The sequence below is a fragment of the Amblyomma mixtum genome, chromosome 1 (assembly GCF_055824585.1).
Source record: "Amblyomma mixtum isolate Tamu chromosome 1, ASM5582458v1, whole genome shotgun sequence".
Classification (NCBI taxonomy): domain Eukaryota; kingdom Metazoa; phylum Arthropoda; class Arachnida; order Ixodida; family Ixodidae; genus Amblyomma; species Amblyomma mixtum.
The window spans coordinates 175386373-175400942 of record NC_143012.1 but is presented as its reverse complement, the minus strand read 5'-3'; the positions used below and the strand labels follow the sequence as shown (position 1 = coordinate 175400942).

At 44.5% G+C, this 14570-nt stretch overlaps 1 protein-coding gene and 1 non-coding gene across 2 annotated transcripts; both read right to left on the bottom strand.

Moving 5' to 3' along the window:
• Positions 1-5245: 5245 nt before the first annotated feature.
• On the bottom strand, positions 5246-6661 carry LOC149369922 (uncharacterized). Its single transcript, XM_089579911.1, has 2 exons — positions 6601-6661; positions 5246-6501 (listed from the first exon to the last, which is right to left on the bottom strand). The coding sequence occupies exons 1-2, from the start codon at positions 6638-6640 to the stop codon at positions 5369-5371; spliced, it is 1173 nt and encodes a 390-aa protein (XP_089436037.1). The 5' UTR covers positions 6641-6661; the 3' UTR covers positions 5246-5368.
• A 3821-nt stretch (positions 6662-10482) lies between these two features.
• Positions 10483-10553, bottom strand: TRNAG-GCC (transfer RNA glycine (anticodon GCC)). The gene has a single exon. It is a non-coding gene; the product is annotated as a tRNA-Gly (tRNA).
• Positions 10554-14570: the final 4017 nt, after the last annotated feature.

The window sequence follows — 14570 nt, the reverse complement described above, 5'->3', positions numbered from 1 at the left end:
CAATGTATGCTAACTTATACCGCAGATTCCTTCACATTGCCTTTCTTGTCACTAAAAAATCCCCCCCCCCCTTAGGGGAGAGACTAAGCCCGCGTCGGCACCCCAGTGGATACAACCACATTCTAGAAAAACATGTTCAGTTGTGTTAGAGAGTTACCCCATAGTGCACATGTGTCATCTTTTTGGTTAAATGTCTTTTTGTAGCTTCGCGTTCTTAGACAGCCTGATCTAGCGTCAAAGGGTAGGGCGTTTCCTCTCGTGTTATCAAATTACAATTCCTTTCTGATTTTCATTTTCCTATTTCTATTTATTTCTACAGTCTGCTCCTTTTCATTCAAGTAATCCAGTTCATACCTTCTGCGTTTTTAACCTGTCTTTCAAAGCTCTTTATCTCGCTGCCCTTGTTTAGTGCATACTTACTGGTTAGTTTGCTAGTTTCCTACTTTGTTTCTCATTCACGATAACCACCTTGTTATCAACTACGTAAAACCCAAGTTTATGTTTTTTGATCTACTAAAAATCTCACTAATAACTTGCCTTCTTTATCGCTTGGCCGTGCTTCCCATTGCACTAGTGATATCGTGACAATCTTTGGTACACAACTTGATTCTCACCTAAAATTTCATCATCATATCAACCAACTCGAGGAGAAAGCCGCATTTGGAATCCCTGCTCTATAATAAAATATCTTCCTTTTCCTCTTCTTCCGCTCTTTTATCGCTTTACTATGAGTTTTTAGTCATGCGCATATCAACTACGACACTGTAACATGGGGAAACGCACACCACTGTCATTTGCGCTCGAAACAACACATTCCAAATCAGGCCGTACCCATTATTACCGGCAGTTCATATAATTCCAGTGCTAAGCCTTTGTTACGTGAGTATAATCTTATTCATTAATAATTTGTTTCAGTGCAATCTGGCTGTCATGTTATTCAGGTGAATTGACAACAAAACTTTCTTTTCAGTTTACAGATAATAGTTTGTAGAATAGTAACCCCGCCAGGTTTGCAGCTCACAAAAATTTTCTTGCTACACCAAGTCTGGGACTTTCACGGAATTCTCGTTTGACCTGTATTTCTTTATGGGGTAAACTGCCCTGAGTTTAAAATTATCCATGGCCTTGTCTATGCGTAAATCAACTTTGAAAATTTTTCTTTCCAAACAATAGAAGACTTGACAGGTTTGTGTGCATGGCTTTTATTTTTGATTAGTTAAGTTGTTTCCCCTCCGTTGTCTTTCTTCTTTTTGTACTTCGTGCAATATAATATATGAGGATGGTGACTTCATTTTACATTTCTGTTTTCCGCCCTGTAAATCTGTTTCATTTGTTTCCATCGCATAGAACGTTTTGCTGCTTGTTTATTTCTAATGCAGCTTAATGTTAATTTATCGAGGATATCGGCACAGCCTCCTCACTGTGGGTCCTTCGCCTGCATACTGAAGTTTATGAGCTCATCCCTCATCTACACCATCAATTCCAATTAATTACATTATCGTTATTATTTGAGTTCCCCGTAAATATACTATTTGGTAGTAATTACAAATAGCTGTGCTTCTACGTACACTAACAATTTGAAATTCAGCCCGAGGCACGAGCGCCTGTCCTGTCGACTTCATTGTTCTCCCTCGTTTTTGCAGCGAGCTACGATCAGAGACCAAGAAACCTTAACAGCCACTTCAATCAGCAAAAAGGCTCCGGAAAAATAAAAATAAGTGCGTCGGCCGGGAATCGAACCCGGGCCACCCGCGTGGCAGGCGAGTATTCTACCACTGAACCACCGACTTTTTTTTTTTTTTTTTTTTTTTTTCTTTCATGGTATTTATTTACATGGTTTTGTATACAAAGCATATATATACATGTGTGTGTGTGTATATACACACACAAAAACAACTATTTACAGAGCACCTAGGTAGGCGCTACGTGGCAGAAACATAATAGTAACATATTATAACTAAAAGGCCGGTAAAGATATACAGCGCATCAGGAGAGGAAACCAATCCGGTACAAAGTCCGATTTTTTGTAAATGTCCGTTACCTGCAGCAACATTCGGCTAAAGTGAATTCTGGGCGAAACAACAGGTTCAACGTTGCGATCTTGCATGCGCGTTTTCCAAAGACTATGAAGTCCAATCAGAAGAATCATATCATAAGGATTCGAGTCAGGTTGGGAAACAACAAGGTAGCGCACACTGTAGGAATTTAGGAGGAAATCTTTCTGCAGCGTCCTTTGCAACACATCCCAAAACAAAATCGCGTCTTTGCAGTCTATAAAACAATGTTCAATTGTTTCAGGCACATTGCACAAGCGACAGTTTACAGAAGACACAAAAATGTTTTTCCTATCGAGCCACGTCTTGACAGGTAGAGTTTCAGTGTGTAATTTATAGAAAAATGTTTTGGTGCAAGGAGAAATTGGCATTTTACGCACTCGCTTTAAAACATCATGACCCATGAGCCCAACGTAGACGGAACGATACAGTGGGGGCGGGAAGAGCATGGATATCAAATCCCTGTACAGATTTTTGCGCGAAACAGAGTATAAGTACTCATTTGAAAACCGAACTGTCAAAAAACGCACGGAGGCATAAACTTCCTGCATAAAGCCTAGTAAACGGGGTCGTTCAGTAAAATTGGAAGAAACTACTAAGTTCGGAAGTAGAGTCATGAAGTTAACCTGCAAGAATGCTCTAATAATCGGAAGGGAACAAGCGCGAAAAAAGAAGAAACGGGCAACCAACTGTCTCACATACAGGTGCTCTAGGCCCAGGCCTCCTGCACAAACAGGCCTGAAAAGGTTATCACGCCGCATGGGCTCAAATTTGGAGGACCAAATAAACGTCGCAAATATACGATGGAAACGCTGTATGTAATGTCTGGCGCAGTGAAGGACCTGGAGTACGTAATAAATTCTTGTTGCCAGAAAGGTGTTGCAAGCCTGGGCTCGACCAAAAATTGAGAGGCGATGCGGTACAAACGTCTGAGCGTAACGCTCAACAGCCGGAACTCGCTCTCTCCAGTAATGGGCACTGGATTTGTAGGCATGAAGTGGAACGCCAAGATATTTAGGAGGCACACAAGACCATTCTATGCCAGCGTACAGAGGTGGAGTTGTGCCCCATGAACCAAACCATAGGCCAGAACTTTTGGAGCGATTCATTTGAGCACCAGAAACGATGCCGAATTGATCGATTGTGGACAACACATTATCAATGCTGGGCTTGTCAATGCAGAAAAATGCAAGGTCGTCAGCATATGCCAGCAATTTGACTTCATTACCCAAAATAGGGAACCCATAGATATTACTGTTACGCAAAACACTCAAACAAAGCGGTTCCAGGTAAAGAGCAAAAAGCAGAGGAGACATCGGACAGCCTTGCTTCACAGAAGAGCGGATTGGCACAGGGTTCGAGAGCTGGCCATTAATGATCAATCGTGTTGAACAGTTGCTGTAGCAAAGTTGCACCCCTTTAAGTACAGTAGAACCCACGTTTGCACGCTCTAGAAGTGAAAACAGAAATGAATGGCGTACGCGGTCAAATGCTTTCGCAAGGTCAATCTGAAGGAGGGCAAGCTGCTCATGACAGCTGGAGGAATATTCAAGTATTGTCCGCGCAATGTGCACATTACTTTGAATGGAGCGGCCTCTCAAACCGCAAGTCTGGTGAGATCCAATGAGTACCGACATTGCAAATTGCAGGCGATTTGACAAGACTTTAGCAAAAATTTTGTAATCCACATTTGCCAATGTAATGGGCCGATAACCTTCTACGGAGCGCAGTTTTCCTTCATCAGTAGTTTTCGGAATTAGGACTGTGTGGCTTTTTGTAAAAGACTGAGGAAGGGCTCCTATATCCAGCCCCACTGTGAAAACCCGCAGCAGGACAGGAGTGAGAATAGATTTAAAAGCCTTGTAAAATTCGCTTGAAATGCCGTCAGGACCAGGCGTTTTTGAGACAGGTAACTGATCAATTGCATGTTCCACCTCTTCCTGCGTGAAAGAGCCGCTAATAACAGAACAATCATCTTCTGATAAAGGGCTCACTAAGGTGCTGAAATACGCCAAAATTTCCGAATTATGCACATCAGGTGAAGCACTAAACAAGTCTGTGTAATAATCTACAAATACGGTCATCACCTCATTTGTACTGGACACTAGTCTGCCATTGGACATCATCCCCGAAATAAACTTCGCAGTCGCATGACGGCGCTCATCAAGCAAAGCCTGTCGTGTCGGGTGCTCACATTGCAGATCACGCTTGGTACGAGATCGAACACGGGCACCCCGGTAACGTTCTGCATCAAATCGTTGTAACTCACTTTTGATACTAGCTAATTCATCCGTATATAAACCAGGTGCTTCGCATTCCATTTCATACAGATTGTACAAATTTTTCCTGAGTGTCTGCTCCTGATGTTTCCTGTGAAAGGACCGCACGGAACCAATTTCTATAGCTGTAGCACGTACGTCTTGCTTAAACATTTCCCAAGCGGCGAACAACGGCATCTTGCTCGAGAGACAGGATTCCAGTTGCGAGCGGACACGAATGACAAACTCTTCATCATTAATTACTGAAGAGTTCAGCTTCCAAAGCGCCCATTTCGGCCTAAATTTTGAACAAACACTGCCTCCGAGGCGAGCTACCACCATGCAGTGATCAGAGAACGAAACTGGTACAGTCTCACAGACCAATCCTCTGGAGACAAGTGAAAAAGATGCATAAATTCGATCTAGGCGAGCGTGAGAATGGCCCTGAATGCGTGTGAATAAGCGGAAACCAGGACATGAACTTCCGGTATCAATGAGCCCTGCATCTTCCGTAACAACAGACAAAAAATCACCGCTCCTATCGCTGGGTGTATCAGGACCGGCACGATCAGCTGGGTCGCACACACAATTAAAGTCACCCATTAGCACAACGTGCCGGTCACAGTCCAGTAAGCTGGCAATGCATTCAAAAAGAGTAATGCGCTGTGGCACAGTATTAAATGCATAGACATTCATTAGTCGCCATGGCTTTCCATAGAGAAGAAAATCGCAGCATATCAACCGGCCCTCATTATCGACATTATAGGTCAAGCCCGAACAGGGGAGTGTCTTGCGCAGAAACAACCAACAACCCGCCGACAAGCCCACAGCATGCGTTACGAGAACATTATATTCTGATAAAAAGGGCTGCAGGGCCACCTCAGTATCCTCCTCACTTTCAATTTTCGTCTCCTGGACGGCGACAACATCAAGGTGCCTGCTGCAGAAAAGTCGGCGGAGTTGCACCTGCCTCTGGCGAGACCTAAGGCCACGTACATTCAGTGTTGCGAATACTAACTCTGCGGAATCAGCCATGATGACTGTAACTAATTATGCCTACAGTTCCCTGTTCTTGTCGGTAGACGGCGATGCCGCCTGAGAACCACCGCCAGGCCTCCTGGACCGCGAACGTCGGCACTGCTCCTTGTGCCTCGACGTGCGACGCCGACGGCGATGAGTGCTGCGCACCGGGTCCTCATCGCCACTCGTTTCGGAAGCGCAAGACGCACGACGCTTCTGAAGCGGCTCGTCTGCGGAACCAGGTTCAGCGTCCGCTGGAAGAAGGCCCTGATCCGGAAGCTGCTGGCCAGCATTGACAGGAGGAAGCGAAGTGTCCGCTGTGGTATCCGTAGTGGCCGCAAGGACGGCCACTGGTTCTCCTCCACCAGCAGCAGAATCCGGCGCCTCACACCGAGGCGGCGCTGCATGGTCATCCGCCGGCTCTTTACACTCCGCGGCAGCACTTTGGGGAACAACCGGTGCACTGACACTCGAAGGCTCAGCTACAACGGCGGCTGGCAAGTCCCCAGTCGCGTCAAGTACTTCTGTAGCGTCCATGATGTGCTCCTGTAGAGCGTCGTCAGGGGGCCGCACACGATGCCGCAGCTTGTCAGCATACGTCACGACGCACTCCTCCGCTGTGTGGCCGAAACGCCGGCAGTCGTCACACCGCGGCGTACGACAGTGCCGACGAATGTGGCCAACACGGTTGCAACGTAAACACAGAGGTGGTCTGCCCGGAATTAGAACAAGGCTCTGAACGCCGCACACAGTCAGCTGATGCGGAACATCACTAACCCCGACTCCATCAGCAAGAGACAGGACGACATCACGGCTTAGAGTTCTCATCTGCTCCATGTCTGAGACTTTCCAATTTTCCGCCGAGATAGATGTCACCTTCCCGTACGCCTGAAGTGCCTCACGGATGAAGCAATCTTCCAAGCGCTCGGGGAGCCACAAAAGCTTCAGCTTCACCTCCTTCGGTTCCGGGTCAACAACAACGCAGCGGCGGCTCTTCACCAAGAGATCGCCGCACGACACGAGCTTTTCTTTTGATTGCGCAGATTTGCAAGTCACCATCCAGACGTGAGACATCTGGAATTGTCCGATGGAGCTAATTTCTTTGAGGTCTATGACGTTCCGCAGCGAGTCTCTGAAATCCTGTGCCCTGTACGGGCGTCCGGCAAGATCTGCATGCAGGAAAACGGAGTCGGTCACAAGCTTACCGGTTGGGAGTCGGGGCAGAACGATACGGTAGTCATTACTGCCAGCAAAAGCCTGAGCAGTACCTCGGCCAGAGGCCGATTGAACCTTTTGTGCGGAGAACATCGAGGAACGCGTCCGCTTCGAACAACGTCTTCTTCTTTCTCCACTGAACCACCGACGCCGATGTTCGGCAGCTGTGCTGACCGTATCTTGAGAGCGAAACCTGTTACGCAAGTCTGCCATGTAGGTCATCGCCCCGCTGCGCCTGCCATAGAGAAGCGACTGTTTTTTGTCGAAAAAAAAGCTTTTCTAGTAAACCCTGTATTCAACGAGGGCGTGCACTGCATTCCTGGTCATTTATTTCGTCGCTCAAATGCAATTCAACCTGACCACTTAGAGCCCCTTGTTGCGTTAGTACTAACATACCCAATAACTCTAGACGGATTTTTGAGCACGAAACCATTTATGAAAGTATTTTTTTTTTCATATAATGCTAAATTTCACTATAAGAGTCAATATATCCGCAGATACCCGACGGCAGTCTTGTATTTTTTTTTTCTATTAATGATTTTGCTGTCTTCAAAAGCATTCACCCTTGGATTTCTATGGCACTCTTGAGTGTTCCATGCGATCGATGGAAACACTCCAAAAGAAGGATTTTGCTACACAAGAGAAGAATGGACAATTACCTTCGATATGTCCATAGGAGTGTCTTACAATTTTCCAATTTTCAAAATTTTTGTCCTAGAAAGTTGGACATGCATACTGTATTTTTTTATGGGCTTGCGCGTTTTTTCCCCCGAAGTTCTAAATGTAAATGTTTGCCAAATGTTCTAAATGTTCTAAATGTTTGCTAAATGTATATCGGCAGGATATTGACAGAGAGTACTCAAGTGACTATACGCAGATAGATGACCATAGGCATCCCCTTTGAATCTCTGCGGAGGTGAGTGCCAGTAATTTAAACTGATTAATTGTGTATCATATTTGTACTTACACCTCCCCCTTCTTTTATTTTAATTTGAGTTATGAAAAGTTAGGAGCGTCTGCTTTGAAACATTCAAATGGGTTGGTTGCAGTTGTCACCATGCTTAGCATTTGTTCCCTATATATTTAAGAAATGCGTCGAGCTTCACGGTGTTATGTATAAATTTGCCACTTTTCTTTATATGCAATATTTAATCTCAAATTTTGAACCTCACGCCGACGCCCTGCTTTTTAGCCACCATCATCCAAACACAGTGTTTGCTAACTTAAACCGCAGATTCCTTCACATTGCCTGCGTTAATTTTTGCCGTGTTATCCCCACCCTTCATGTAATGTCCTGAAAGGGACCTTTGAGGAATAATAAATAAATAAAAATAAATCCGGGGGGCTTAGGGGAGCGACTAAGCCCGCGTCGGCACCCAGTGGATACAGCCACTTTCTAGAAAAATACGTTCTGTTGTTTTAGAGTGTTATCCCATACTGCTCGTGTGTCAACTTATTGGTGAAATGTCTTTTTGTAGCTTCGCGTTCTTAGACACCTGATCTAGCTTCATAGAGTAGGGCGTTTCCTCTCGTGCTATCAAATTACAATTCCTTCCTGATTTCCATTTTCCCATTTTTATTTATTTCTACAGTCTGCTCCTTTTTCATTCAAGTAGTCCAGTTCTTACCTTCTGCGTTTTTAACCTGTCGTTTAAAGCTCGTTATTTCTCTGTCCTTTTTTACAGCATAATACTTGTTAGTTTGCTAGTTTCTTACTTAGTTTCCCGGTCGGTATAACCACTTAATTATCAACCACGTAGAAGCCAAGTTTAGGTTTTTTTATATACTCATGAACTCACAACTCACTTGCCTTTTTTATTGCTTGGCCATACTTCCCATTGCACTAGTGACCGCGTGACAATCCTTTGTATACAACTTGATTCTCACCTAAAATTTCATTATGATATCAACAGCTCAAGGAGAAAGCCGCATTTGGAATCCCTGCTCTATAATAAAATCTCTTTCTTTTCCCCTTCATCCGTGCTTTTATCGCTTTACTATGTGTTTATTCATGCGCATATCAACTACGACACTGTAACATGGTGATACGCACACCACTGTCATTTGCGCTCGAGCGAATACATTCCAAATCAGGCCGTACCAATAATTACCGGCAGTTCATATAATTTGAGTGCGGTGCCTTTGCTACGTAAGTATAATCTTATTTATTAATAATTTGTTTCAGTGCGATCTAGCTATCCTGTTATTTAGGTGAATTGACAACAAAAGTTTCTTTTCAGTTTACTGAGAATAGTTTGTAGAATAGTAACCCTAGCGGGTTTGCAGCTCACAAAAATTTTCTTGCTACCCCAAGTCCGTGCTATTCATGGAGTTCTCGTCTGACCTCTATTTCTTTATGGAATAAACTGCCTGAGTTTAAAATTACCCATGCCTTTGTCCATGCGCAAATCAACTTTGAAATTTTTTCTTTCACAACAATAAAAGACTTCACAGGTTTGTGTGTGTGCCTTTTATTATTGATTATTTGAGTTACTCCACTCCGCTGTCTTTCTTCTTTTTCTAGCGGCCGCGGTGGCTCAATGGTTATGGTGCTTGGCTGCTGGCCCGAAAGACGCGGGTTCGATCTTGGCCGCGGCGGCCGAATTTACATCGAGGCGAAATTCTAGAGGCCCGTGTACTGTGCGGTGTCAGTGAACGTTAAAGAACTCCAGGTGATCGAAATTACCGGAACCCTTAACTACTTCATCGCTCATAGACGGAGTCGCTTTGAGGCGTTAAACACCCATAAAACCATCTTTATGTATTTCGTGCAATATAATATCTATCGATGGTGACTTTATTTTACATTCCTGTTTTTCGCCCTGTTTATGTGTTTCTTTCGTTTCCATCCCATTTAGCGTTTTGATATGAATATCACCTTTCTTTGTATTGCACAAGTACCAGTCTGTATTGCTGCTTGTTTATTTCTAATGCAGATTAATGTTAATTTATGCAGGATGTCGTTACAGCCTCCTGACTGTGGGTCCTTCGCCTACATACCGATGTTTATGAGCTCCTCCCTCATCTCCATCATCAATTCTAATTAATTACATTAATTAAAATTCAATGCAACTCGTGCAAAGTTAAACTCGAGAGAGAGAATACGATACAAATGCAATATTGCACCTTAAGTGCACTAACACAAGAGAGAGATTACAACACAAAATAATTATTGCACTAACACAAGACAGAGGCAAACAGATTAAGCTGTAAGATTAAGCTGTAAGATTTATTTTCCGCCGCTACGACTTTCATTTTTCACCCTCATCTGCGATGTCTTCCCTAAACTTAAGCCCGCTGGCATCCCGCCGAAAAACTGAGTCCCTAAAACTTCTTCCCTCCGTAGTTCATTCTGGTAATTGCCTTTCAGAGGGTAAGCATATCTCGTTTTCAAAACCATCTGCAACCAGGAGCCATCACGATCTTAATATCCAACCTTTTTATGCCCGCACTAATGTTTTAAAATACAGTTTTTTTCCGCGCACTGTGGGGAGTTGGAATTCTTTGGATGGTAACATTCGTGCATTATCAGTCTCTGATTTTGCGTCGGCAATTGAGTCGTAGCATTGTATGTTGTTGTTCTCAGCGTTTATATTTCTAATGCGTGTAATGTACCCTTGTATGCGTGGAATTGTTCCACATTTTATGCACCCACTCCTGCTATAGCCCCTAGAATGGGGCTGCAGTATTTTCAAATAAATAAATAAATAAAACCGTTATTAATTGACCTCCCTGTAAATATACCATTTGGGAGTTATTACAAAGTAGCTGAGCTTATACGTACACTAACAATTTGAAATACAGCCCGAGGCACGAGCGCCTGTGCGATCGACTCCATGGTTCGTCCTCGATTTTGCAGCGAGCCATGATCAGAGACCAACGAGCCGAAACAGCCACTTCAGTGAGTAAAAATGCTCCGGGAAAATAAAAAGCAATGCGTCGGCCGGGAATCGAACCCGGGCCACCCGCGTGGCAGGCGAGTATTCTACCACTGAACCACCGACGCCGATGCCCGGAATCCCCGCTGGTCGTCTATTCATAGCCACCTGTTACGCAAGTCTCCGTTAAGTAGGTCACTGCGCCGGCCGGCCTCTGCTACACAGAGGAGCACTCTATGTGGTGAGAGCTCTTGTGGTAAAGCGAATGTTCACAGCATTGAGTTTTCGGTATGTGGGCATGAAATTCTTCTAAACGACAATGTTTTTTGTTTTACGTATTGGAAAAACAGCGCAATCAAAGACGAGACACAAGAGAAGGACATAACACCAGCGCTAGTGTTTTGTCCTTCTCTTGTGTCTCGTCTTTGCGCTGTTTTTCCAATTCGTAAAACATGTACCAACCAGCCCGTACTTGCCCTCTTCTGGAATGTTTTTTGTATGTGCGGAACTAAGCAGAAAGGGAATTTCTGAAGACTGCATTGTTCGTTCACTCCTGAGTACTGCATATATACTTGGTGTAAGCATAGCAGGCCCCAGCCGTTCAGTAACGTACTTTAGGTTTGCAGTGACTTTTCACACGGCCATGTTTCAGTCGGGTTAGTGGCATCGTCCGTATGCTGTGCGATGTCAGTGCACGTTAAAGATCCCCAGGTAGTCGAAATTATTCCAGAGACCTTCACTGTCTCTTCCTTCTTTCACTCCCACCTTCCTCACTTTCTTATGGCGCGGTTCGGGTGTCCACCGAGATGTGAGAGAATTACTTCGCCATTTCCTTTGCCAAAAAAACAATTTTTCATTTTTTTCATTAAAGAACACTAGTTCGCTAAAATTATACAGCAGCCCTCCACTACGGCGCCTCTTTCTCTCTTTTTTTTCTTTCTCTTCCCCCTTACTCGCTTCCTTCACGGCGTCGTTGAGGTGTCCACAAAGAATTGACAGTTACTGTAGCTTTCATTTCGTCAAAAACCAATTACTTTTTTTCGTTTTAGTTCCGTGACCCACCGCGCTCTCTTCGCGTCTCAAAAAGTTACACCTATCATTTTCCTATCCACAGCTTGCTGAGACAGTTTCTGCCTCATTGCTTAGTATGTGCAAGGTACAATTATTATAAATTTTGTTTTTACCTCGAGGGACCAGAAAGTACCTGCAAAATTCTCTCCGCTCCATGCTTACATCCTACATATGTGAGTGCCATATCCACCAGTTCTAGACAAAAACATTTTTCAATGGGAAAGAATGAACGCAATTTTTATATGTTCTATAAGATTTCACTATAACAGCCAATAAAACAGCACAACTCCTGTCCTGCCGCCTTTCATTTATTTTTTTTGCTATTCGTGTTATTGCTATTGTCAGAAACGTTCCCCTTTTATTTTCTATGGCAGCCTTGACTGCTCGATGCGAGCGATGGAAGAACGTTGAAAGAACGATATTGCTACTGATAAAAAGAATGGACCATCACTTTCAGTATTTCCATACAGCACTAAATAATATTTTAATACTCGAAATTCTTGTCGGAAAGTGCTGGGCACGCATGGTGCAAAGTCCTAGATATATGAATTACCTTACAGCGACGAATACCGCATGTTTGTTTCCCCAACATGCCCTGCATGACGGCAGAGCTCTTCCATGGCCTTTCTTAGCTGTAGAAAATCATCCTTGACGTTCTGTAGCAGTTCGCAGTGATTTACATTGTGTATAATGCATAGTTTTGCTCAGGTGTAAAGACGGAAGGACTAGACAACTGTAGGACACAATAATTACACATTGGCAGTGAAGGAATACAAATTGCTACTCAGTTCTGAAGAAAAAAGAGCAAGCTTCGAAATACAAATGATGATTTAGTTCATGGTGCGTGACGGGCTTCATAAAAAAGATATTATCGTACCGATCGTTACCAGTTATGCTATCTTGCTTTTAGTGTCTCATAACCGTAAGCAGTCGTCTGTCGTTCAATGTTTATTTTATATTGAGTTTCAGTTTCAGTTTCTTTATTTCTACCACAGCCAAAATTTTCCACATAGGAGAATTCCCGTAGAAAACACGTCGGGTCGGAAATATCACTTTCATTACCATGACATAAACAGAAATAACTACTTTATTAGTAAAATAATTTTGTATTTAGGAAACATTCTTTCCTCTGCAGCGTCAATAAAAATTGTGAGGCAACCGTTCGTCGCACAGCGTTCCGGGTGGTGTCATACGCGCTTGAGTGTGTATTGATAATGTGTGTACGGGTTGGTGTCAGTGCACCCAGGGACATTAATGCTTTCACATTCCCACACGTAAGCAGTCCTAAGTGTCGGTGCCGAATTTTAATGCGAAAACGTTACTAACCCCATTACGAGAAAAGCCGGCGGCGTGTATTAGTCTATGTGCTCGCATGCGATGCAGAGAATCCCTGTGATGACAAGAAAATTAGAGCGACGTCATTGAGCGGTCGTAAGACGCAGTCAGTACGCCGAGCACCGCCCTTTCAGACAGTAGTAGAGATGTGCGTTTATACATACGCCCATTAGCCGACCTCAATGCGACGCCAGTTTTCCAGACTACATTCGTACCGAAATTGTGAGCAACCGTTCACCTTACAGCGTTACGGGTGGTTTATATACGAGAGAGAGAGAGAGAGAGACTCTTTAATGAAATGCAGAGAATTTAGCCGGTGTTTATAAATCGCTGGCATGCTACTCTGCGTAGGGAGGGGAATTTGGGAGATAAAGACAGAAGGAGAGCAGTGTGGAAGAGGTAAAAAAAAACGAAGATAAAATGCGGCCATGAAATGGGTACTAAGGATGCAATGCGAGTATTGATGTAACCTATGGAATGATGGAGTGCATAGTCCGACAAATGGGCTGACGAAGTTCACTGCATGAAGAATGCATAAAGGTAACGTGCAAGTGAATTTAAAGCTTATCGAGATGTACAATGTCTTTAAAATATGTAAATAGAAAGTTCATTGCAAGACTCCGTTACCTAAGGCAGGCTAAGGGACCTAAAACTTTGCCCATTGTTAGGGGCACTGGGCAGAGCTTCTGCATGCAATGTTCATAGTACGCACGCTCTTTAGCATATGCAGGGCACTCAAGCAAGATATGTTCCACAGTTTCTATCGAGGCACAGTTGTCTCAATGCGGACTGTCCACTTGTCCAAAACGGTATCGCAAGCCGTTTGAATATGCAGCATTCAGACGAAGTCGATGATAAAGTGCTTCCAGATGTCGAGGAATTCTGGGTGAGAGTCTTGATCTAAGATGTGGGTTGATTGAGTGAAGAAATTGGTACTGATGTGTCGGCAAACTCCAAAGCCGATACGTTTCTTTGGAAGCAAAACTTTTAGCCACTTGGGACGCATCAGATTTCGTGAAAAAAGATTGAATGTATCTTCGATGTTGATGGCTCTTGCGGCCCGCTTCATCTGCTTTTTGATTAGCCTGAATGTGTGGGGTTTAAAATGCGGGAAATAAACATGTTCTCCCCGTTTAACCGCGGCCGACACAGTTCAAAGACGCGCAGACCCCACCCCGTGGTAGCAAATGCTACCGAACGCACGCCGACCACGGCGGCCTTGCTCTACGGGAGCAAAGGAACGACACAATGGCTGACACAAACAAGGTATTTATTGCTATAACAACAATTACGCCAGCTAGCAACAAAATACCCTGAGGAATCGAGGATGTCTGACTCACCAGCACGGTTACGAGCGAACGTTCGCCCACGCTAGGGCAAAGGGAAGCTCCGAGGCCAGGCGGGACGGGGTGGCGGGAGCAAGTTCCGACCACGAGGCGTCCGCGGCGAAGAGCGGAGCCGCGAGCTAAACGTCCGCTCGCTATTCCGGTCCCAGGGAGAAGAGCCCCCGTTGCTCCCCGCGCGCGCGCAGCAAAACGCCATCCGTGGCGCTAGTGTCGCTGCGACGCGAACGCCATCCCCTGTTAGTTAAACACAACTAAGGGGAGTGCGCTGCGGCGAAGCTAACCACAAGGAACTAGTGCGTTGCGGGAAAGCGAACGCAGGGGACGAAGGCGTCCCCACAAATGCCACAGTGAGCAGGTACCCATTGAAATGTTATGCAGTGGCCTGCTGCAATA